Genomic DNA, 23,375 nt, shown 5'->3' with positions numbered 1-23,375 from the left:
GCTAACAGTGCTGAGGTTAAAAAACTCTGCTTATGTGAGCAGGAACGCCTTCCCTATATCACCCTATCCTCCTCCCACCAATACTTAATCCTACTGGAATCATAATAAACCTGCTTGCTTCGGTCATCCATGCCAGAGCCATGTCCTAGTATACAGACAGTAGCAATTCTCTGTTCCAGCCAACCCTGACCTTGGCCCTCTCCCATGAATTGAGGGAGTGGACAAATAGGCTCCCTGCACACGTATCACAGCTGTTCTCATCCTCCAAAATGATGCCACTGGCTAATCATGAAACAATTCTCACTAGATACCAAATTCACTTAAAACACTTTTGGAATTCTGAAACACAGTCCTTTCATCTAAAAAATATGTCTGAGAGCATCCCCCACAGTGATCACTCACAGAATGCCCACTGCCGTTGATTTTAAAAATCAATTCATTTAAAAGTTCTCTTCCTGGAGTGGACAGAAAACAGGAAAAAAACACAGAGAAAGAGAATTAATTACATCAGTATATCAATCATTATGTTATATTGAGAAGAGGATGGATGAAACCCTCTGAGTCTTCCTCACAAGGCCCTCTCTCAGTTTTCATTAATTTCATTAAAGACACCAACAGCTTGGAAGAATATTTACCCAGGAATGTTTCCCCTGTTACTAAACTTTCCGCCCAAGAAAGGGGAAGAAGGGGTTCTACAGTCTAGGAATTTGAGAAATGTTAGATTAAATACACACACACATAGCCTGATTTCTTTTCTCAAGGCTTCTCAGAACTTTCCAGAGCTAACATGAACCTCCAGTGTGAATCTTGAAAGTGGGGATCCAGGGCTTTAGCATTATCCAAGCTTACCTGATGCTGGACTCTTTCAGGATGAGATATCTCTGGGACAAATGTGAAGCCGGGTTTAAGAAGTTATTGTCTTTGGAGACTGGGGATGGTGTCTCACACCTCTAATCACAACAAGAGGTCGAGATGGGAGGATCACTTGAGGCCAGGAGTTTGAGACCAGCCTGAGCAACAAAGCAAGACCCCATCTCTACAAAAAATAAAAATAATAATTAGCCAGGAATGGTGTTGCACGCCTGCAGTCTCAGCTACTTGGGAGGCTGAGACAGGAGGGTTGCTTGAGCCTACAGGTTCAAGGCTGCCATTAGCGGAGATCACATCACTGCACTCCAGTCTAGGCAACAGAGCAAGACCCTGCCTCTTAAAAATATATTCTCTTTAGGAACTGGTTTTGGGAAACAGGCATGCATCCTACAGTTATCATGTGAGGGAGGCGCTTCCAGCCCATTTTCCTAACAACTCTAACTCCATGCTTTTCTTGGCAGTACTTCCTCTCCAGACACACCTCTGCATCAACCCAAGATGACTTAACAAATTAACAAATCTCCAACTATGGAGGGAGAGCAAGAATGAAGAAGTATTTCTAAAGAGACACCACCTCAAGTTTCATGCCATAGAAATGATTATAAAAACTATGTTCCCAGCTTGGGCAACATGGTGAAACCCCATCTCTACTAAAAACAGAAAAACCAGCCAGACGTGGCAGCGTGCACCTAATAGTCCCAAGCTACACAGGAGGCCGAGGTGGGAGGATCACCTGAGTCCGGGAGGCAAAGGTTGCAGTAAGCTGAGATTGCACCACTGTACCCCAGCCAAAGCGACGGAGCAAGACCCTGTCTCGAAAAATAAAAAATAAAAAACCTTGTTTGATGGTTCTAGAAGTATTTCCAAAGAGAAGCTATTTGTATTGTAAAATGCACACAAGTAGGCACACATATATACTGTAAAGGAAGAAAAATAAATAAAAGCAGCACAAGATCTTTTAATGTTCATGGACTTTGAGTAGGCACAGCCACATCAGTCTCCTGAAGCAAGAAATGCCTCATGGCTCTTGACAATAGGAGAAATACTGGTTGACCTAGCAGTGGCTTTGAACGTCAAAGATATCTGAGACTGCCACCAATTAGCTATAAAAATGACACCTATAAACCACAGGACACTGTAGGTGATTAAAAGCATGGGCTTTGTAGTAAGACAAACTGAGGTAAGCTCTGCCTTTTAGAAGTTACAAAATTCTAACCAAGTGACTTAACTTCCATAGGTGATAACGAGATAGATGTCCTCAAAATTTACAAGAACCACATGCAATATGATAAACAGCATCCTCAACTTACGTGCCCCTTGCAGAATACAACCCAGCAAGGTCTTTTAAGAAGTAAAACAGGCTGGGTGCAGTGGCTCACACGTGTAATCCCAGCACTTTGGGAGGCCAAGGCAGGATCAACTGAGGTCAGGAGTTCAAGACCAGCCTGGCCAACATGGTGAAACCCTGTTGTCTCTACTAAAAATACAAAAAAATTAGCTTGGCGTAGTGGCAGGCGCCTGTAATCCCAGCTACTTGGGAGGCTGAGGCAGGAGAATCACTTGAACCCAGGAGGCAGAGGTTGCAGTGAATCACTTGAAGGAGGCAGAGGCTGCAGTGAACCGAGATCACGCCACTGCACTCCAGCCCGGGCGACAGAGCGAGACTCTCTCTCAAAAAAAAAAAAAGAAAAAAGAAAAAAAAAAGAAGCAAAACAGATGCAGAACAGATTTTTCCTATCCTCAGTGACCTGAAATCAGACCACTGTGTAACCAAAGATGTTATAGCTCAATCTGAAACTTCAAGTGAAGTCAGTAATATCCTAACACTCAAGATTAGAAGAGAATTTTAAAATTCTGAGCCATCTAAATCAAAAGCAGTAAAGGCTAATCACATTATTACATCAAGTGCTAAACTATGTGCTTAATCTTTTCCAAAATTAACACTGGCCAGATAAACCAGACTTGCATTTTGCCAGATATATACCTCTGAGGGGCTCCAAACACACACCACAGACCACACACACACACACACACACACACACACACACACACACACACACACACACACACACACACACTGTGCCTATGAGAGGGCTCAAATATACATCTATGTACCTATAAAAGACCTTGAACTTTAGGTTTGAACAATTCCACCAGTCATTTGGCCAAATTTCCTACCTTCAGTGTCTCAGTCCAATACATTACTCAGACAACCAGCATTTGCTATGCATTTATGGAGCTAATACTGCAAGCTAGACATACTGTTTTTGTGATTTCTGAGTAAAGAGAAAACAGAAAAAAGATTCACTTTCCACACTCAAAAGAGCTCATCCACTCTGGCAATTGTATTAAAGAACAGTAAAGGTTACAGACTTCAGGGTCAGGAAGACCCGGGTACAAATGCCAACTCCAACTTAGCCTTGGCATATCCATTAACCTCTCTGAGCCTCAAGTTCCTCAGGAATAAAGTGGGATAATAAGATGACCCACTTTTCAGCATTGCTCTGAGGCCTAACAACTTAGATCTCAAAATGGCTCCAAATAAACAGTTTCCTTAGCTGCATTTTACCAAGGTGACCAAGTCAACCATTAGCTCATCTTCATTGCAACTCTTGCTTTTCATCATTTCTTAACAAACAAATGTCTATCGAGCCAGACAGCTATGCTCAGCAGCCTCTGCACACTTTCTTCTCCTGCTAAGTGTTCCCACCATTCCCTCTCCGGATCACCTTTCTTTTTTGTCCAACTCCATCCCTCTCTTTTTTCACACTTCCACCAAAATATCTTTTTCAGAACCTCTATTTGGATCCAATCCTTCCCTTTTTTGTATTCATCCTGTCCTTGCCCCTAGAATCCACGTAAGCATGTCAGAAAACTGTGTTAAAAGTTAAGGACACAAATCCAATTTACTTACGGGTAAGTTCTTTTCTCACAATAATGAATTAAGGCAAAGCTACAAACTACACCCCCAAAACAGTACAGCCAAGTAACAACTCTGTGCTCAAGGCTGTAAGCAGAACAGATGAAAGATGGAATGAACGAAGGAAAATCCATCCCTACCACTGAAAAAAACAATTGTTGGCCAACAGTGTTGTTCTTAATGTATGAACAAGAGTACATGCTATAGAAAAAGGCAGCTGCCAACAGCCGGGCGTGGTGGCTCACACCTGTAATCCCAGCGCTTTGGGAGGCTGGGGCAGGTGGATCACAATGTCAGGAGTTCGAGACCAGCCCAGCCAACATGGTGAAACCCTGTCTCTACTAAAAATACAAAAAAATTAGCCGGGCGTGGTGGCAAGCGCTTGTAATCTCAGCTACTTGGGAGGCTGAGGCAAGAGAATCCGGGAGGTGGAGGCTGCAGTGAGCCGAGACTGCGCCACTGCACTCCAGCCTGGGCAACAGAGCGAGAATCCCTCTCAAAAAAATAGAAAAGGCAGCTGCCACTTGCATTGCCTTTTTGCCGCCAGCTTGTTACGCTTACCCAATAAACATGCATAGCTCATTTCTCATTGACTTTACTCATTTACTTAATTGTTTTGCCAATGTCTGAACAAAGATTTTTTTCTCACAATGACATTCTCTAGAAAGCATCGCATTTAATGCCTTGGCCAGACACAGGAGACGCTAATGTATCAGATTTGCCTCTATGGCTCCTACTGTAGCAGGCCCCGCCGGGCGTGTCTCACAACCCCACTGGCCACCTTCACTAAAGGCTACTGTCACCTATTTAGGGCTAAGAACAAGAACAACCTGCCCTCCACAGCTGATTAAACCAGGCCCAGTGAGATTTTTGGCCTTGAGAACTGCAAGTAGGACAGAGGACTACAGGTGATGTCCACTAGTATTTAAAATGAGGACATGGAGACACAGGGCCTGTGAACAGCATTGTTTGGCCATGTGTATAGTAAAGAAGTTCTACTAAGGGGGAAGCAAAAGAGACAACCAAGGGCATGTGGTCCTCAAAAGAATGTGGAGTAAGCTTAGTGCAAGATGACGCTTGAGTTCTTGATGTCAGGTCCTCCTGACAGCTGCTAACCCTGGGCCTCAGAATGAGCTGCCTTTCTTACTGCACAGCTTGATCATGTCCTACAAATCATGCAAACTCTAAACAATCTAGTCTTTCAGAGCCTTCTTGTATGAAGTTTGCCAGGCAAGGAGCTACACTGCCTCTCCCAATGCACACCCCTCACCTCAGCCACCAGGGCCACGGGGGCCCTCAGTCACCACTCCATGTGAAGGCTGGGTGAAGTTGGCTCCGCTTCAGGCTGCAGTTATCCAGTGATCACTGGAACTGGTAGCTCATCATATGGTCCTCATTCATTCACCAACTCACTCATTCATTCCACGGTCTTCCTTCAGGGGGCCTCTCCTGTCAGCACCATGGATCACAGAGCTCTCGGACTGCCGACTCCTGCCATCTTGCACTTGTGCATGGCCATCTGTCCTGCATCTGTATGTGTTCCTGTCCTTGCCTATTTCACCGGACTTGTGCCCATCATCTTTGGCCTTCTGATGTCCTCTGAAGGTCTACCTGCCCAGTGGTTTTTTTGTTGTTGTTGTTGTTGTTTTTTTTTGAGATAGAGTCTTGCTCTGTCGCCCAGGCTGGAGTGTAGTGGCTCAATCTCAGCTCACTGCAACTTCTGCCTCCCAGGTTCAAGCGATTCTCCTGACTCCGCCTCCCGAGTAGCTGGGAATACAGGTGCGTGCCACCACACCTAGCTATTTTTTGTCGTTTTAGTAGAGACTGGGTTTCACCATGTTGGCCAGACTGGTCTCGAACTCCTGACCTCTATTGATCTGCCCACCTCAGCCTCCCAAAGTGCTGGGATTACAGGTGTGAGCCACCATGCCCAGCCAACCTGCCCAGTCTCTGACTCCTAACTTACTCTGACTCTTGGCATGCTATGGCAACATTCCGCCCTAGCTACATTCTGAACGCACCCCCCAACTGTGACTAACTTCCATAGTTCCACTTCCTTCCTCCAGGGCTGGCCCCACAGCCTTGACCATCCTTAGGACACACCCAACTTTGTCCCTATTCTTCCAAACCCCACTCCACTCCCCTTCCAACAATCTGTGATTCCATAAGGGCCACACTCACAGGCCCAGAGCTGATACTGTCACCATGCCAGGCACAGGATTCTGCACAGCACAGGGAGTTGACAGACTTAGCCAACGACTAATAAATCCAATTCAATGTGCCAGATTCATATAACACAGAACTCTCAGTGCCCAGATGTCCAATAAGATCTAAATTTCAACTAGAATTTCTGTGAAATGGCAGACTTTCTTGTAGAGAGAAGGAGAAGGTAACTGAACTCATGCAACAGACACTGATTTATTGCTATAGCTGACTTAATCAATGTGCCTTCCCAAAGTAAAATAAACCCACTAAGTAAAATTCTCCAGTCTCTTACATAAGAGTTTAAACATATAACACAGTGAACTCCTTCCTGCAACTCAATCTCCTGTTTGGTCCAGGCCCCAAGGCAACCTTCCCCAGGACAGCTTCACCCAAGGACCCAATGGTGGCTGTCTCCATCACGTGCTGGAGAGGTGATGTGACTAGCCATTTTCCAACACTGCTACATGAAGTGGCTCTTCTAACCCCCATTCTGAGGAAAACTCCCAAGTCACCTCTATTCCTCATCAGGCAAGGGGGCAGAAACAGTGGCAGGCTAACTGCCTTCAGTCCGCATCTCTCACTGGATACTAAATCCATGAACCAAACATAGCACAGTCACTTTTCTTTTCTGCTTTTTTTTTTTCTTGAGACAAGGTCTCACTCTGTTGCCCAGGCTGGAGTGCAGTAGTGTGATCCTAGCTCACTGCGGCCTCTAACTCCTGGGCTCAAGTGATCCTCTTGCCTCAGTCTCCTAAGTAGCAAGGACTATGGGTGCACACCACCAGAGCCAGCTAATTTTATTTCTTGTAGAGACGGGGTTTACCATGTTGCTCAGGCTGGTCTCAAACTCTTGGCCTCAAGCGATCTTCCCACCTCAGCCTCGGCCTCCCGAAGTGCTGGGATTACAGGTGTGAGCCATTGCACTAGGCCCAAAGTCACTTGTCTGTGCTGATCTAAGGCCTGACAGTCTTCATGAAGTCATAACAGGCACTTTGCCACATCTCCTGCATACAATCACAATATTAAAATTATCTTCCGTCTTATCAGACTACAAGTGTCAAAGGGATCACAATATCAAAGGTGGAGTAATGCAGGAACATAGGAAGAGGAATAAACCCAGGATCCAGTCAGATCCTGAGTACTCAGAAATTAGCATTCATGCCAGAACAGGGCATCTGTGATCAAAAAAAACAGTCCTGGCCCCCATGTCTGCTCACTGCTAGCACCACATGCCAAGCTAGAGGGTAAGTCCCTGTGGTGTCAGGGAAGGCCTGGAGAATCTGATCGCTTTGGAAGCAGAGAGGAAGCAGGTCCGAGACCAAGGGAGGAGCAGAGCCTTGCTACTCAGAGCATGACAGGCCATGAACCAGCAGGGTCAACAGCACCAGGAGGCTACTTAGAAATGCAGTCTTGGGCCCATCCCAGCCCTACAGAATCATTATCTGTATTTTAACAAGATCCCCAAGTGATCTGTATGCAAACTAAAGTGTGAGAAGTACACTCTAGACGACAAGGGCTCCCGAGAGGTACGGAACACCAGCAGCAAACTGGAGCTTTTACACGGAAAAGATGCACAAAGTGGTAGAAACAGAAAAGAACTTCAAAGCTGGCCAGACCCTGGTTCAAATCTAGGGTCGATCACCTACTAGTGCAGCATTCTTCAGCTGGTCACTCAAGCTGTGAGTCTCAACAGGGATGTGAAGTATAACCTTACAGGGGACAGTAAGTATAAGGCATCCAACACACAGCAAACCTGTGATCAATACTAGTTCCCTTTCCATAATGAAGCAAACACCAACCCAGCATGGCTGTGTAGACCTGTGATGGAGACACGTGAATTAGGAACACCTGAGAGAGAAAAAGGGGCCAAACTAGCACTATCTTTGTTAACAGAAGGAGACTCAACGTTATCAACAAATATGAATACTGCAGGGCACCAGAAAAATTTCATTGCTAAATTTATTTAAATGTCCACCCACCATTCCAGAACAGCATTGTCCAAGGGAAGTATAACGAAAGTCACATATCTAGTTTTACATTTTCTAGCAGTCATATTTTAAAAAGAGGAAAAAAAGGACTTGGCACAGTGGTTCATGCCCATAATCCCAACACTTTGGGAGCCTGAGTGGGAAAGATCACTTGAGTCCAGAAGTTTGAGACCAGCCTGGGCAACACAGCAAGACACTCATCTCCAGGAAAAAAAGTTTTCATTTTTTTGAAAAGGAGAAAAAAAAGGGGGGAAGAAGGTGAAATAGCCAAAATGTTATGAATTCAACATGTAATCAATATAAAAAACAAGATATTCTGGTTTTTTTCCATTACATCTTCAAAACCTGATATGTATCTTACACTTACAGCTTATTTCAATTAGGATTTGCCATATTTCAAGTGCTCAGTAGTCATACGTGGCTAGTGGCTACCATACTACTGAACAGAGTAGTTCCAGAAATAAAATAATTACTCATAGATCCTTCTCCACTCACCCTTCTATCACCCCCAAATCCCAGTGTGCAGAATATAAGTATCTAGGCATGGTCAAACAAACATGGGAAGCGAAGTGCCGGGGGAAAGGGTCAGAATATAGGCTTTTGCTAACCTGGCATATTTTCACCATCAAGTTTTGTTTTGTTTTAAACTTTGGTCAATGTAAATTGCACCCACAGACAACCTAAAGTACAGCCACTCAGTGTAAAATTTTTCCAGGAGCAAAAAAATGTTCAAGTACTAGATTACAAATACAAAATTCAGGCCAGGCGCGGTGGCTCACGCCTGTAATCCCAGCACTTTAGGGGGCCGAGGCAGGTGGATCACCTGAGGTCAGGAGTTCAAGACCAACCTGACTGACATGGTGAAACCCAGTCTCTACTAAAAATACAAAAATTAGTTGTGCATGGTGGTGGGCGCCTGTAACCCCAGCTACACAGGAGGCTGAGGCAGGAGAATCGCTTGAACCTGGGAGGCAGGGGTTGCAGTGAGCCGAGATCGCGCCATTGCACTCCAGCCTGGGCAACAAGAGCAAAACTATGTCTCAAAAAAATAATAAAATAAAATATAAATAAATAAATACAAAATTCTGACAAGATTCTCCAACCACAAATGAAAGCAGAGCCAAGTAAGAACAAATACACTACCCTTGTGCCTACTTCACCCACTTTTAACCTGATATAGGGCAGCTGTAACTAAAACTCTAGAGACAAGGAGGAGACACACAGTCTGTTTTCATGGTCAAAAACAAATATACTTGCCAATGAGGTAAGGCAGAACAGGAGACAATACCCTCCAAGAAAGAAAAAAAAAGTGCTGGGACTAAGGCTACTCTCCCAAAACAGAGACCAAAGACCACAAAACAACAGCTAAGATTGTAGGAAGGACTCACCACACATATTCTGCTAAACACTTTATATGCATTTAATCCTCCTAACAACCCTCAGGAAACGTATGGTTTAGAATTTACATAACCTGTTCAAGGTCCCGCAGCTAGTAAGTGGCAAAACACAGGTTTACATCATTGACAGTTAGGCAATCAGGTTTATATCATTGAGAGCTGGGCAAAGGCAAGTGAAAATCTCCATGGCCTTTACCGCCCAGATTTCACTAGAACACAAAGCAAAATCAGTTTTCAAATTACCTCTCCCATTCTTGTTAGGTTAAATCGGCAAAACTGGCCAGGTGCGGTGGCTCACACCTGCAATTTAGGAGGCCGAAGTGGGTGGATCACCTGAGGTCAGGAGATAGAGACATGGTGTTACCCCGTCTCTACTAAAACTACAAAAAATTAATTAGCCAGGCATGGTGGCAGGCGCCTTTTATACCAGCTACTTGGGAGGCTGAGGCAGGAGAATTGCTTGAACCCAGGAGGCAGAGGTTGCAGTGAGCCAAGATTGCGCCATTGCACTCCAGTATGGGCGACAGAGCAAGACTTCATCCCAGAAAAAAATAAAAGAAAAAAAAAAATCAGCAAAACCATTAAAGACCAGCTTCTCAACAAGTACCTGGGTAAAGCTTAACTTAATCAACTCGTGTTTTCAAGTTCACATAAAGATTATAAATAGGAGGATTAAATACCATCAAAACATAACATAGTTGGGTGCAGTGGCTCACGCCTCTGATCTCAGCAATTTGGGAGGTCAAGGAAGGCAGATCACTTGAGCCCAGGTGTTTGAGACCAGCCTGGGCAACATAGAGAGATCCCGTCTCTACAAAAAATAAACAAAATTAGCCGGGCGTGGTGGCATGTGCCTGTGGTCCCAGCTACTCAGGAGGCTGAGGTGGGAGGCCGAGGTAGGAGGATCACTTGAGCCCTGGGGGTTAAGGCTGCAGTGAGCAAAGATCGCAGCACTGCACTCCAGTCTGGGTGACAGAGTGAGACCCTGCCTCAAAAAAATAAAACATAAAGATAAGTTTTAGGCCGGGCGTGTTGGCTCACGCCTGTAATCCCAACACTTTGGGAGGCCAAGGTGGGCAGATCACAAGGTCAGAAGATTGAGACCATCCTGACTAACATGGTGAAACCCCATCTCTACTAAAAATACAAAAATTAGCCAGGCGTGGTGGCACATGCCTGTAATCCCAGCTACTCAGGAGGCTGAGGCAAAAGGATCGCTTGCACCTGGGAGGCGGAGGTTGCAGTGAGCCGAGATCATGCCACTGTACTCCAGCCTGAGCGACACAGCAAAACTCGGTCTCAAAAAAAAAAAAGAAAAATGTTGGAAGGCAGAGAGAAGGTAATGATGAATGCGGTCTTGGGCTAGGACTATAGTGCTGGGTTCCAGTTCTAAACCTGCTATTGGCTACCTGATGGCCCCACCCTCCAATGTGGGCTCACTGTAGAAAATGAGATAACTACAATCGTGTGAAGTACTTCCAGCTATGGGGTCCTTTAAAACAGAGGGCTTTGAATTTTCTAACCTTATTAGGTTTTTCAATGATCTAATTCTTACTATTCAAATCCCTAGAAAGAATTTGTTCCTCACAAAAGAAAATGATAAAATCAATACCCATTACTAGCCCCAGGAGTCAGCCTTGGGGAAAGGAGGAGTTTGTGTCCCAAAATGCAAAGGCTGATGGTAAGAAAACAGTTCAAGAACCACAACACCCTGATTTTATCTTTAGGTCTCCATGGATCACTCAAGATGTCTAAAAGCTCTAATTATGTAAAGCTGTAATAATAACTGACTGAAAACAGAAGAATACAAAATCTGCATTTGGGGCCCCTGAAGACCATCCTTAAAGAGTGATCCTTTGTAAGGAATATGTGAGACAGCTAAAAAAGCCGCTCTGCGTCTGTCTAAAAATTACTTACTTCAGTCTCCAGATTTAGATTAAACAGAATTTGCTCTCCCTCATTATAAAACAGCCAGAATATAGAACTTCCTGCCGTAGAAGATGATTCAAAGAATTCTTTAAACTGTGTTTATTTATTGTTGGAACAAAAGATTCTTCTCGGCACCACTTTCAATTTGCTTTGATTTTCTCAGCCTTTTCAAAGAATACATAAAACAAATACATCTTTCTAGCCTTTCTCCCCTCCAATCTGTATCCTCATCCCAGTGCCCAATAAAATAAGTCTTTTCAACATGCTATTTCTAGAGCTGTCTCTGGTGCAAATACAGATGCTCTGCTCTCTGTGCTGACTACAATCAGGAAAATCTGGCTAAATACAAAGGCCCAGAGTGGACCTCAAACTTCTCCACTGCATATTCTCACGCTGGCAGTCATCAGCTATCACCTCCAACGTGAACGGCGTCAGTGTCTTTGCTGTTTAGCACCTGCTGTGCCCTCTCTGGGCACCTCCACACCCTGAAACAGCTTCCATGCTGACCCCTCAGTCCACCAAACTGTGCTCCCCCAAGGCAGAACAGCACAGTGAGAAGGAGCATGTTTCAAATCCTGTTTCCACTTCCACTTACGAGCCGGGAGGGTCTCTGTCTGTTTCCCCACTGGTACCACAGGGATAAACATGTACAGCTCCTCTCATTATTTCGGTATCAAATGAGGTAACATAATAGCTGGTGTGGTGGTGCATGCCTATAGTACCAGCTACTTGGCTGCTTGGGAGGCCGAGGCAGGAGGATCCCTTGAGCCGAGGAGTTCAAGTCCAGCTAGTTTGAGTCCAGTCTGGGCAACATAGCAGGACCCCACCTCTAAGAAAAGGTTTAAAAATCAGAAAAATGGGATAACAGACGTAAAGTGCCATCACCTACTGCAGCATCTGCAGGTTTTAGCTACTGGTGTCATTTTCTACCTTCCTGGGAATCTTCTGCCCTCCAACTTGCTAAAGCACAGGTTCTAAGTTCTTCAGCCACCCCTGCCGCTTCGTTTATGGGTTTTTACTACATAAGCCATTATCTTAGGGGACCCAAACCCAACCCCTTTTAAAACACCTTTCTTCTATCCTCTCTGTTGTATGTTCATTACTACCAATCTTGACCTCCAGCCCAAGCAACCCTCCTAAATTCCAGACTCACAGAGCCAGAGGCAACTGGAGCCCAAAACTGAACTCACTGTATCAAGTCCCTCCACCTCCACTCTTCCAAATCTATTCCGCCTTTGGAATTTGCTATCTCAAAGACAGGAACACCCAGTCTCCAAGCAACCCCCAGACGGCCACCTAAGAAGCAGCCTTAATCCTCCAATCAGGCACTACCTGGCCCCCTGAAGCAGCCCCCACCTACCACTCCATCCCCACAAACAACACCTGGGATGAAAGACCCTCATCCTTTCTCTCCTGGATTGCTGGTTCCCTCTTTGGCCTCCCTACCTTCAGCCCGTACAGCCTCTATTCCATCCTCCATGGGGCTGCCACAGGACCTTTGTAACGAAAGGTCCGTCTTTTCTGCCTACACAGAAGTCCACCCTCAAGTGACTGCACCAAAAGGCCTCATCAGGTGGCCCTCAACTGCCTTCCAGCTCCATCCCCTCACACACCCACAGCCCACTCGAAACACCAAGCTCTCCCCAGACCTTTCCAAGTGTGCTGCATGGACTTACATGCTCTCCCAGGCTCTGACTGCCTCACATATTCTTACCGGTCTTTCACAGCTCCTCTGTGGACATTTGGCATGAGGTGGCCTATTCACATTCCTATCATAGCTTCTGGGGGCTCCTTCCACTAGATTATTCTCCCTGGGGCCCTTTTCCCTCTGCACTCCCGTGCTTAGCACAATACCCAGTGCTTAAACACTCAGTAAGCGTCTGTTAAATGACAAGGCAATCCCCAGGTTAACATCATGTCCCACTTCTTGGGCTCCCCTCCATCTGTACCACCATTACCTTTCTCTGTTCTTCCCAATCCTGAAAGCTATTTTATCCTTAAAAAAAAAAAACAAAAAACAAAAAAAAAACAACCTGGGCTGGGCACAGTGGCTCACACCTGTAATCCCAGCACTTTGGGAGGCTGAGGCGGGTGGATCACAAGGTCAGGAGTTCGAGACCAGCCTGACCAACATGGTGAAACCCTGTCTCTACTAAAAATACAAAAAATTAGCAGGGCATGGTGGCATGCACCTGTAACCCCAGCTACTCAGGAGGCTGAGGCAGGAGAATCGCTTGAACCTGGGAGACAGAGGTTGCAGTGAGCCGAGATCACGCCACTGAATTCCAGCCTGGACAACCAAGCGAGACTCCAACTCAAAAAAAAAAAACGAATCTTGCAAAATCTTCCAAACAAATCTTCCAAATCTCCCCTCTTCACTGCTTTCACTGACTATTGCTTAAACATTTTCAGTTCCTAAAAACACATAAAAGCTGAAGAACTTCAAATATTATTAATAAAATGACCCCAATACTTTGGCAGTCCATAAATCAAATTATAATTCAGAAGTTGTTTACACACAACTAAGATTTCAACAAAGATCTGTGGTATCACTTTCCAAAATTTCTATTCTATTGTTGTTTTGTGTTTTATTGAACCTGAATGTAAAAATTAGACTGCCAAATGTTTCTGAAGAGATTAAAAATAATTGCTGCAGGAAATAAAGGATATTTTACCACTTGCAGTTTTTTGTTTCCACTTTTGGCTAATTCTGATTAGTTCAGGGTTATAAAGCATGTCATCCCATTAGAGAGTGTTCTATTATCATGATCATCTCTCGTGTGTCTTCAGACAATGTTCACTACGATCTCTTTCTCTGGGAGTCTTAACTGCAGCTGTCAAGGCTAGATCTTTTTTGTGAGTTACGAGTTGGATTTATTTTCATTCAAACTCCTAACTCTTATGTATGTACCATATGATCCAGCCATCCCAATTCTAAGAACAGTCATGTAACGCAAACCAACATTTTGGTCAACAATGGCCCACATACACACAGTGATCCCATAAGATTATAATACCATATTTTTCCCGTACCTTTTATATTTTTAGATTGGTCAGAAACACAAATAGTTACCATTGTGTTAAAACTGCCTACAATATGCAGTACAGTAACATGCTGTATAGGTTTACAACCTAGGAGCATATAGCCTACACCATATAGCCTAGGTATACAGTAGGCTATAGTAGGCTACACCATCTAGGTTTGTGTAAGTACATTCTATCTTTGCACAATGACAAAACTGTCTAATGATACATTTCTCAGAATGTACCCCTGCATTAATCGACACGTGACTGCATTTAGCAAAAAGAAATAAAAACTTATGTTCACACAAAAACCTGTTCACACAAATGTTTACAGCAACTTTACTCACAATTAGCAAAAACTGGAAACAACCCTAATGTCCTTCACCCAGCAAATGAATAAACTGTGGTACATCCATACAGCAGAATACTACTCAGCAATGACAAAGAACCAAGTATTGAAACACAGAGAAACATGGATGAATCTGAAACGCATCTTGCTAACTGACATTCTAGAAAGCCCAAACTCTAGGAAGAGAGAACCATGTCCCTATAGTGAGACAGTGGATGCCAGGGGTAGGAGAGGCTGACTACAGAGGGGCAGCAAGAGGAAATGCTCTGGTGTGATGGGCCTGTTCTGCTTCGCCTGTGGTGGTGGATAAGTGACTCTATACATATGCCAAAACCCACAGAACTGTACACCACAGAGTAAATTTTCCTGTACACAAATTTTAAATTTTTTTAAGCTAATTCTTTAACCATGACTTGGTTAAAGATCAGCCCTAAAATAAAATGAACACAAAGGTGTGTGTTTCCATGTTTATCAAGTCTGTAGTTCTTGTTCTGATGGTCCTGGGATTAGGAGTAGATGATGGGGAATGGAGTCAGTTGCCCTTGTGTTGGCAACCTCTGCTTCAGCTGTGAACTAGCCAGCTGGCGTTCTACCAAGGATACGGTAAAGGTTGTTCAAAGCCAACTGGAGAGCGACTGTATTGCACAGAAAAGTCCAAGAGAACATTTCAAGAGAAGAAATAAATGGGAGATGGGAGAACACAAACCCTAAAATCCTAACTCACAGTCAAAGGCATCAGAAGATTCTACTGACAAGTTGGCAACCTCCTTCCTAGACCTTCCTTAAAATGAGTCAAGGTGGGTGGGGGCAGGGAATCGCTCAGAGAAAAGAGCAAAAGAAAAAGACAGCGTGTGTGCTCCTGAACAAGGTTGCGCTGAGAGTTCCAAACGCCCTGGCTCCAACGTTCTTCAACATGGAAAAAATGACTGAATAGGCAAAGGATAAAAACAAGAAGGGTTCAACACCCAGTTACACTTTCTTTCCAGTGTGCTCTCCTGGGCCAAACCCACACATTCCTGCTCCAGAGGGGATGGACCGCAGGTCGTCCTTAGAGCCTGCTACAGGCACTGTCAACCAGGGGCTGGGCTCTGGGCTCCACGGTGACAGGAACTGCAGGCACCGGGTCCCCCCTGGCTCTCCCAGGAAGGAACATGCCCTAGCTCATCCTGCACACTCACATCCACATTCCCCAGCCCAGAAGACTCTCCCCACTCCAGGGAGGCCTGGGCCTGCTACATTGTTATACCTCAGCATGAGATCAACACCTGAGACAAGCTCCAATCCAAGATGAGCTCATGACTCCCGCCCCAGAGAACCAGCTCTCCAACCCTCAGCAGCATTTGCAGCTGGAAAGACTGGTCTAAATGCAAAACAAATGCTATCTTCAGGAGACTTCAAGGGGGAGGGAGAGGAACAAAGCTCAAAACCACCAAGACAGAAAACCAGAACATTCCATGACATGCAATGCCCTACGAAGAGGTTTTTTTAAACATATTCGCACTGTATAGCCGTGGCAAGGGGTTAGCTGTCAAAGTTAAACAAAAATCACTGACTCTCAAAAGACAAGAACGAAGGACTAAATAATAAAACAGCTTATTGTATTAAGCTAATTAAGGTTTATCATATTAGCCATCTGAGTTTTAGTTGACATCAGAAACGCAGAAGCAGCACACCACGCGCAGCGTGGATTCGGATCTGCTTCGCAAGCATATTCCTGCCACACTCATACACAGAACCTCTGGCAGTCAGAAATGATGGAGAATTGAAAACCAATTTTAGCACAGTGATTTGTAAAGAATTTTGTTCCATCATGTAAGCTATTTACTGGTATATCCGTCCGAGATTACATTTATCTCTATTAAATACTCCATAAAGTATTCTGAGCTAACCATGCACTCTTGTTTCCCTTTTGCCAGTTTTATCACATAGTGGATGTTCTGTAGCCAAATGAAAAACATTTTAACTATAAAACCCTTGCATACTTGACGTCCTTCACTGCAGATATCCTGCCCACCAACTGCCAGCACACAACTTAACCAATTCCAAGATCCTCGGCACTGCTGAAAAGCCCCTATTCTGCGGAACACGGAGAGGAACAAAATGCCCACTTCGAAGTAGGGGAAAATTTTATTTTCAGTCATGTCTTCTATGGGCTCCTCTTGACTGTACTTTTACCAAAAACCAGCAGAAAGGCAGGACCAGTTCTATCTGTTGTTGAGATCACACTGGATCCCATTCTGGAGCTGCTGGTTTCCTGTTTGGGGAAGTTGCAGTTCTTTTCACAAGGAACCCAAGGCAAAATGTTGAGTGTTCTCCTGTAAGCCCCCTCAGCCTTTGTTCTTCACTTTGCTACTCTCCTTACTCCTTCCTTCTCTCCTCTCCTCTCCAACCTCTGGTTTTGGAGGGTGCATTAAAATGCCTGCTCAAACCTAACTGCGATCTTTAAAGGCATCAGACATTTTCTACCACCCATTCCAGTACAGCTTTGAGTTAACAGGCATCTTTTCACAGATGAAGCCAGACTACCCGGCTTCCTCCTGGTATTGCATTAGTATTCCACATTAAACATATGCCACAAAGAATCCAATGGCGAACTCACCGTCAACAGCCCCCAAAATCAATAAAAGACATTCCACCACTTGACTCGGAGTGAAAAACCTTTCAGGTTAACACAAGAGAGCAAGGTAAAAGAAAGGTGATGAATGAACAAAAGGCAAAAATCTACCTTCAGACTCCTCAAATCCTAAAAAGGTGGCTAGGCTGCCTCGATTTGGTGAAGCCCTTCCTTTTCTTATAATCATCGGGAAAATGCCACATGTGTACTGCTTTCGTCTTATGCAAAACAGCACATTCTCTACAAGGCCCTGACGCCTACCATTCTCCACACTCGCTTCCTTCCAGGCCTGACTCTCCCAATTGCCCAGACACATGCGATTTAATGAAGGCATTCAGATTTCGCCTTGATCGCAATACCATCATAAAGTCACTCTAATCCCATTAAACTGGGATAACATTAAGAGCATTTCTTCTCCACTCTGAACCCAATTTTATCTCCTGGGTAGCAATCCACGGTCCGTCTGTGTCTAAATGGATCTGCAAATAAATATTTAAATTCATGCTCAAAACAGCGTATCTCACCTTGTGAACCTTGACCTTTTGGAAAGACTTTAGACCAATGTTCAGTTACTGTCACACGGCTGCATTCTCAGCAAATAGGAAAGGGTTAAAAGCAGCCCCAGTCAACAGGCCTACAAGGAAAAAAAAGACAGCATGTATGGCTAACAGCATCACTGGAATGCATTTATGCTCATTTCCTAGAACAATATTGTTACCTTTTGGCCTTCATAATAGTCAGAAGCATCCCCAACACCCTTTAGTAGCTTCTAAAAGAAAAAGCACAAGACAGAACATACCCTGCAAGAGAAAAAAAGCATGCAAAGTAGCATTCTCCAGCAACAAACAAACTACCATTACAAACCCCTCAGTTCATTTTGGTTTTGTTTTGTTATAAACACCGAGAAAGAGAGAGAGAGACTGCATCAACCAAGTGTCCCCACCCTAGCAAGGCACATTTTTTTCTCTAATAAGGGTCATAAATCTCAGCTCCTTGTCCATCCCTTAAGCAAAAGAAAAAGGCAGGAAAAGCCCAAGTAATCTCAGACCCTGCAAACCTGCACCTTTTTTTCCATCTTCTCTACCCAGAATCTTTTAGGGCTCCATTAGTCACGTACCAGTGCTGTGTGGTGTCTAAGTGTGCATTCACATACTGTGTAGGGATGGTACCTTCCTGCAAGCTCCTCTGCTTTTGGCTGCCATGAAGGGAGGAAGCTGCTATCCTACTGTAGTAGCTCAGTGACTGCATTGTGTTCAGGAGCTGATCTGCCTCAAACCAGTTTCAGCCGGTTCTGGTCACCCTACATAAAAAAGCTATGGCAACCCTCGCTGAGTTGCCAACAAGTCCCTGAAAATCATCAGCACAGGGGGGATCTCGCTGGGGTTTGCTCTTCCCTCTTAGGTCTTCCTGAGGAAGAGAAGGTCATCGTGTGTCCCCCCACCCCACGAGCACACAGCCTTGGAAATGCTCACCTCGCAAGCACCCCAGAGCCCCTCAGGGCCCATCCCCCCTCCCCTCCACCCCACAGCCCACCGCAGACACTGTTTCCCCCTCCTTCTCCTTCCCCCACTTACCTCCCACAACCTGGCTCAGATCTTTGTGTACGTGTGTGTCAGTGTGTGCTCTCTGTGTTGGTGGCTGACAAAGAGCCCCCAAGAAAGCGAGCTATGTGTGTCTGCTCACACGGGATGCGTCGGCTGCAGAGCCGGCCTGGCCTCCTAGCACAGTGGTGCTGGCTTGTTGACCAGGCTCCTCTCTGCTGTCACCCCCACCCCACCCAGCCCCCTCCTCCCTTCCGTCCCTCTCCTCTCTCTCCCAGCCCTGTCACCACCACCAGCAGCCCCCCAGTCTCCTCCTCCTCCTCCTCCAACCTTCTCTTCTTTCAAGCACCTGGGGGGAGAAGTCCAAATCCCTTCACCTCGGGGGAAGAAAACTAGGGCTGTCTGGGGAGGGGGCGGGGGGCGAAGGCAGGACCAGTGGGAGAGGGGGCACGGAGGCCTCTGGAAACGCATCTGTGCCCGGCCGGCGCCGGCGGGGGGAGTAGGAGAGCCGCGCTCACGTGGCCCCCCTCTCGTAACCTGCGGGGCCTAGCCCGGGCGGTTCCTCCTCGGCCCCCCAAGCCAGCTGGCGGGGCGCGAAGGCCGGCTGTTCCCAAGACCAGGGTGGGACAGGCCACTTCGGGCAGGCCCAAGGGCCTGAGCCTCACGCGCTCACCCCGGCCCGCAGGAATGGGCACGAGGGGCCGCACCCCGCCTCTGCCCGGCGCCCACCCGCGCCCCTGCGTCCGGCTGCCCTGCGCCCCTCGTTCGCCCCGGCCGCCTCCCGCCGCCCCGCACCCCCAGAGGCGCACACCCACCCCCTTCCCGGGGTTGGCCTTCACGGCGGTCAAGCCCGGGCGTCTGGGCCGCAGCTCGGATGACCTTTGTTCAGCGCGGCGCCGCCGGCGGCTGCTGCTGTGGCTGCTGCTGCTGTCGTCGGAGCGGCGGCGGCGGCTTCCATGTTACGGGCGTGTCATCTGCGTTCCCGCTGCCGGGGTCTGTGTGTGCGTGTGCGGTGGAGCGGCCTCGCCGCCGCCTCCCGGGCTCCCCGGCCGCCGCCGCCGCCGCCGCCGCCGGGCCTCGCCAGCGCCCGGCCCGGGCCCCGCGCCTCCCCGGGCACCGCGCTCTAGGCCGCGCGGCGGCGGCGGCGGCCGGCCCGCCACGCCGGGGCCTACGGCTGGGGGTGCGGGCCCGGGCGGCGGCGGCGGCGGCGGCGGCTCGGCCCGGGCGGCGAGCGAACAAAAGGGAGCGCGGGCGAGGGGGAGGGGGCGGCCGGTGGGGGAAGGGAGGCTCCGGGAGCCGGGCGGCGGCAGCGCGAAGCCCCGCGGCCGGCGGGCGCCGACGCCCGGCCGCTGCGGAGCCCCGAGTTCGGCGGCGGCGAGAAGGCGCCCCGCGGACCTGCCAAGTCTCGCCCATACGGGGCCGCTGGCTCGCGGCTTCGCCCCGGGAGCGGAGCGGGGTGGTGGGGCTGGTGAGGGGGCGCAGGGAGGGCTGCTTTTTTCCAACGACATTGCGGGCTCTCACCCAGTCCTTTCCGTGGCCCCAAGCCGCGACTTACTCGAGTGGAAGGAAGCAAGGCCTCGCCAAAGATGGTTGAAAAGACCGTGAGCCTCTACCCAGGATCTTGAAGCCAAGGTGGTGTTTTGTTCTCCTTGTAATGGTGGCAAATAAGTAAGAAGAGAGCACGCTATCTTCGGACAAATTAAATCTGAAATTCTCCCTGGAGGTGGAAGAAGGGGCTCTCCTCTGGTTAGTTAGTGGTTTGGAGCCCTTTTCGCCTTCAACTGAGCCACAAAGAATGGAAGACACCCCCTGGGGTGGGGAGAAAGCCCTGGTGTAAAAGACACACGTTTGCTTTCAGAGAAAAAGCCACTGGGGCCAGATTGAAACATGGCATGTTCAGTTCATGTAGGTTTTTTTTTTCCTTAATGGGGGAATGATATTGAGTAAACAAGATGTAATAGCTAGGTCTTTAAATTCTAGAAGGGAGATGGTGTACAAATGTAACAAGCACATATTGTACATACAGCAGGTGGTCATAGCCTACGGAACACAAAAAGATACATATGTAAGCCCGGTAAAGGTCACGAAGGTGTATAATCGTGACCCGTGCAAGGGCGAGAGACGATAGATTTCCATTCCAGATGAGGTATGCTGTTTTCCCAGCCGCGTGTCCTCGTTCCTTTATTGTTAACAGACGTGCACTCCATTGAAAGGTTTTCAAAACCAGACAGAAACCCCCAAGTCAAGCTAATTGTGCTGACAGTGGAAATAGGACAAAATGGAAGAATCTGAAAAAATGTCACCATAACCTGTTAAAAAGGTTCACTCCTGTTTGATAGGAATCTGAAGACACAAAAATAACACTCAAGTAGCAGTGATAATTTGATTCATTGGTTAGTATTTGCAAAGTGTGCTGAAAAGTTAAAAAAAAAATCTGAGTATACCTTTCTACTGCGTTAACTTCCATTGAGGAAGCCATTGTTCTCTGTGATGGGAGCACTGTATGATGTAAATTGCAAGTAGCATTTTTGCTGTTTAAGACTTTTCATGTAAATGACCCGAATTATTGTCTCACAGAAGAGTTGTTGGTCTTTAATTTCAAACAGCAAATTGTTTGGAATTGCACATAAATTGGAATACATATTTGCATATTTACACACGTTTAGAAAGACCTATGTAATCTGCAAATTTTGCCAGTCACAGCATCCCATTTATCAGCATTACAAGATGATGAAATTGAAACCCTTGTCTTCTTATGGCCTGAAAACGGTGCCAGTACTCTGTGGGTTGGGTTTCAGCTTTACCTGGGCTTGATTTCATTTGAAAGGGAGCCTTTTTTCTTCTCCCACAGATGGGCCTTTATTAATATGCATATAAAAACCGTATGTGCATTGAAGAGTACAGTAGGACCTGCTAATTTGAAATCTTGACATGCTACACAGTTTACAATATATGGAATTTCATAATGTACATACCATGATAAATCCTAGGTTTCATGGATTTGGGATCTTTGTTTACTTAAAAGACGCTCTTGCCCCTCCCCCATTCCCTTCTTTTAAGAGTTGAAATGACAGCAAAGCAGCATTTGAATGGTTACAAGAGTTGTACTACCAAAACTAAAGTCTGAAATGCTTATCATAAAGAGCCTTCAGCTATACAACTGCCTCGTGGCTTCATCATGCCAAACACTTTTTTGAGCAGGGCTTTGTACAAAGCCCAGTGATTTAGCCGGAGCCTCGGCTGGAAGAAATTTGGTCTAGAAACACGATTGATCATTTGCACAAATGGCAACAAATAACATTGCATCTGCTTTTAAATATCATAAAAAGTAAAAGATATTTTATTGCAAGTTATCTCAGTTCTATTTTTATAAGGAGGATTTCAGAGAAACCCCTTTGCCAGGTAGACCAGTAGTTAAAAGCAAAGCACCCGTCTTAGTCCATTTTGCAAAATCACTAAATTTCACAGCTGAAAAGACAGCATTTATTCTGGGTTTTTTTTTTGTTTGTTTGTTTTTTTAAAGCAGACACTACCCCTCATCCAAAAACACAATACAAAAAGGTTCATTCTATTATTCTACATATGTAAGGCTCTCTTGTGCACCTCTCTGCTTTGAGCAACAATAGAATCAGTCACTTGACTGCAAGAATGAAATAAAACTATCATTTGAGTGCAGTCGATAAGGAAGGGCAGAACAAATAAATCATATGATTCTTATGCCAAATAGAAACTAAAGGAATTCCAAACCCTTTGGGATTTTGTTGTTGCTGTTTTTATTGCTAACTCTCAATGTCTTGGCTTTTCCTCCAATCAGTGTATTGCAAAATCCTAGCTTTTTTCTTTAATCTTTTGTGGCTGGAAGTCGGCTTTGCAGAAGCATGTAAATATCATCATACTTTCCCTCCAAATGCCCTTACGAAATTAGGAAATTTGTTTGTTAGGTACAGCACACAGAAGGTGTGTTCCTGGAGGGAAAGTAGAAGGAAAAAAGGAAACACCTTTTCTTTATCTTACCATCCAGAGGCCCTGTGGAACTAACTACTAAACCGAGCAGTCTCATGCCTTGAACTACACATTTTTAGCTTGAAACCAAGCTAAGCCTAGGGGTTTATAGAGAGATTAATATGTTAAATGTGTTAGCTTCTTTTTAAAGAAATTATTACACCGTTCAATCCTAGCACCATAATTTAAAGATTTGTAGCAGGGTAGCCAGCAGAGAAAAAGGAAAAAACAAAAATCTACCTTTTCTTTTTAAGAACATCAAAATATGGATAGAATCAGGTTTTTTTATATTCAAAAACATACCCTTGAAAGAAATCATAACCAAGTTTAAATTATTATTAGCCTGCCAGAAATAGACTGTAGAGGATTCCCCTTATCCTTTGTTCGCGATTTCATAAATAGATTTATGTGGCAAAACCACCTCTCCTTTTCTGAACCTCAGTTTGGAAATGCCTGTAAAGGCCTTTAACCGAGAGACCAGAAGCGGGTGGGGGTTGGGCTCAGCATCGGGCATTATTTAGGAGGCCCCTCGATAT

The 23,375-nt window shown here is 45.9% G+C and overlaps 1 protein-coding gene across 16 annotated transcripts in view; it reads right to left on the bottom strand.

Annotated features, from left to right (window-relative positions):
• ZNF532 (zinc finger protein 532) overlaps window positions 1-23,046 on the bottom strand; it is a 124,764-nt gene extending 101,718 nt beyond the window's left edge. For 3 of the 16 annotated variants that reach the window (XM_063653763.1, XM_063653773.1, XM_054460846.2), the window contains exons 1-3: window positions 19,653-19,869; window positions 18,015-18,096; window positions 17,821-17,930 (exon numbers count right to left, since the gene is read on the bottom strand). Coding sequence is in view for 3 of the 16 variants with exons in the window: in XM_063653761.1 (XP_063509831.1) it covers window positions 19,717-19,795 (79 nt within the window). In the remaining 13 variants the exon portion in view is untranslated. Of the gene's footprint in view, window positions 1-17,820; window positions 17,931-18,014; window positions 18,097-18,413; window positions 18,773-18,870; window positions 19,077-19,652; window positions 19,890-20,392 lie in introns of those variants that run through there. The other 13 variants (XM_063653761.1, XM_063653771.1, XM_063653772.1 and 10 more) reach the window with 11 other exon arrangements.
• Between the last annotated feature and the right edge of the window lie 329 nt (window positions 23,047-23,375).

The sequence above is a fragment of the Pongo pygmaeus genome, chromosome 17 (assembly GCF_028885625.2).
Source record: "Pongo pygmaeus isolate AG05252 chromosome 17, NHGRI_mPonPyg2-v2.0_pri, whole genome shotgun sequence".
NCBI classification, from domain to species: Eukaryota; Metazoa; Chordata; class Mammalia; order Primates; family Hominidae; genus Pongo; species Pongo pygmaeus.
The sequence above is the reverse complement of the archived record's forward strand: the minus strand, read 5'-3'. Positions and strand labels throughout refer to the sequence as shown.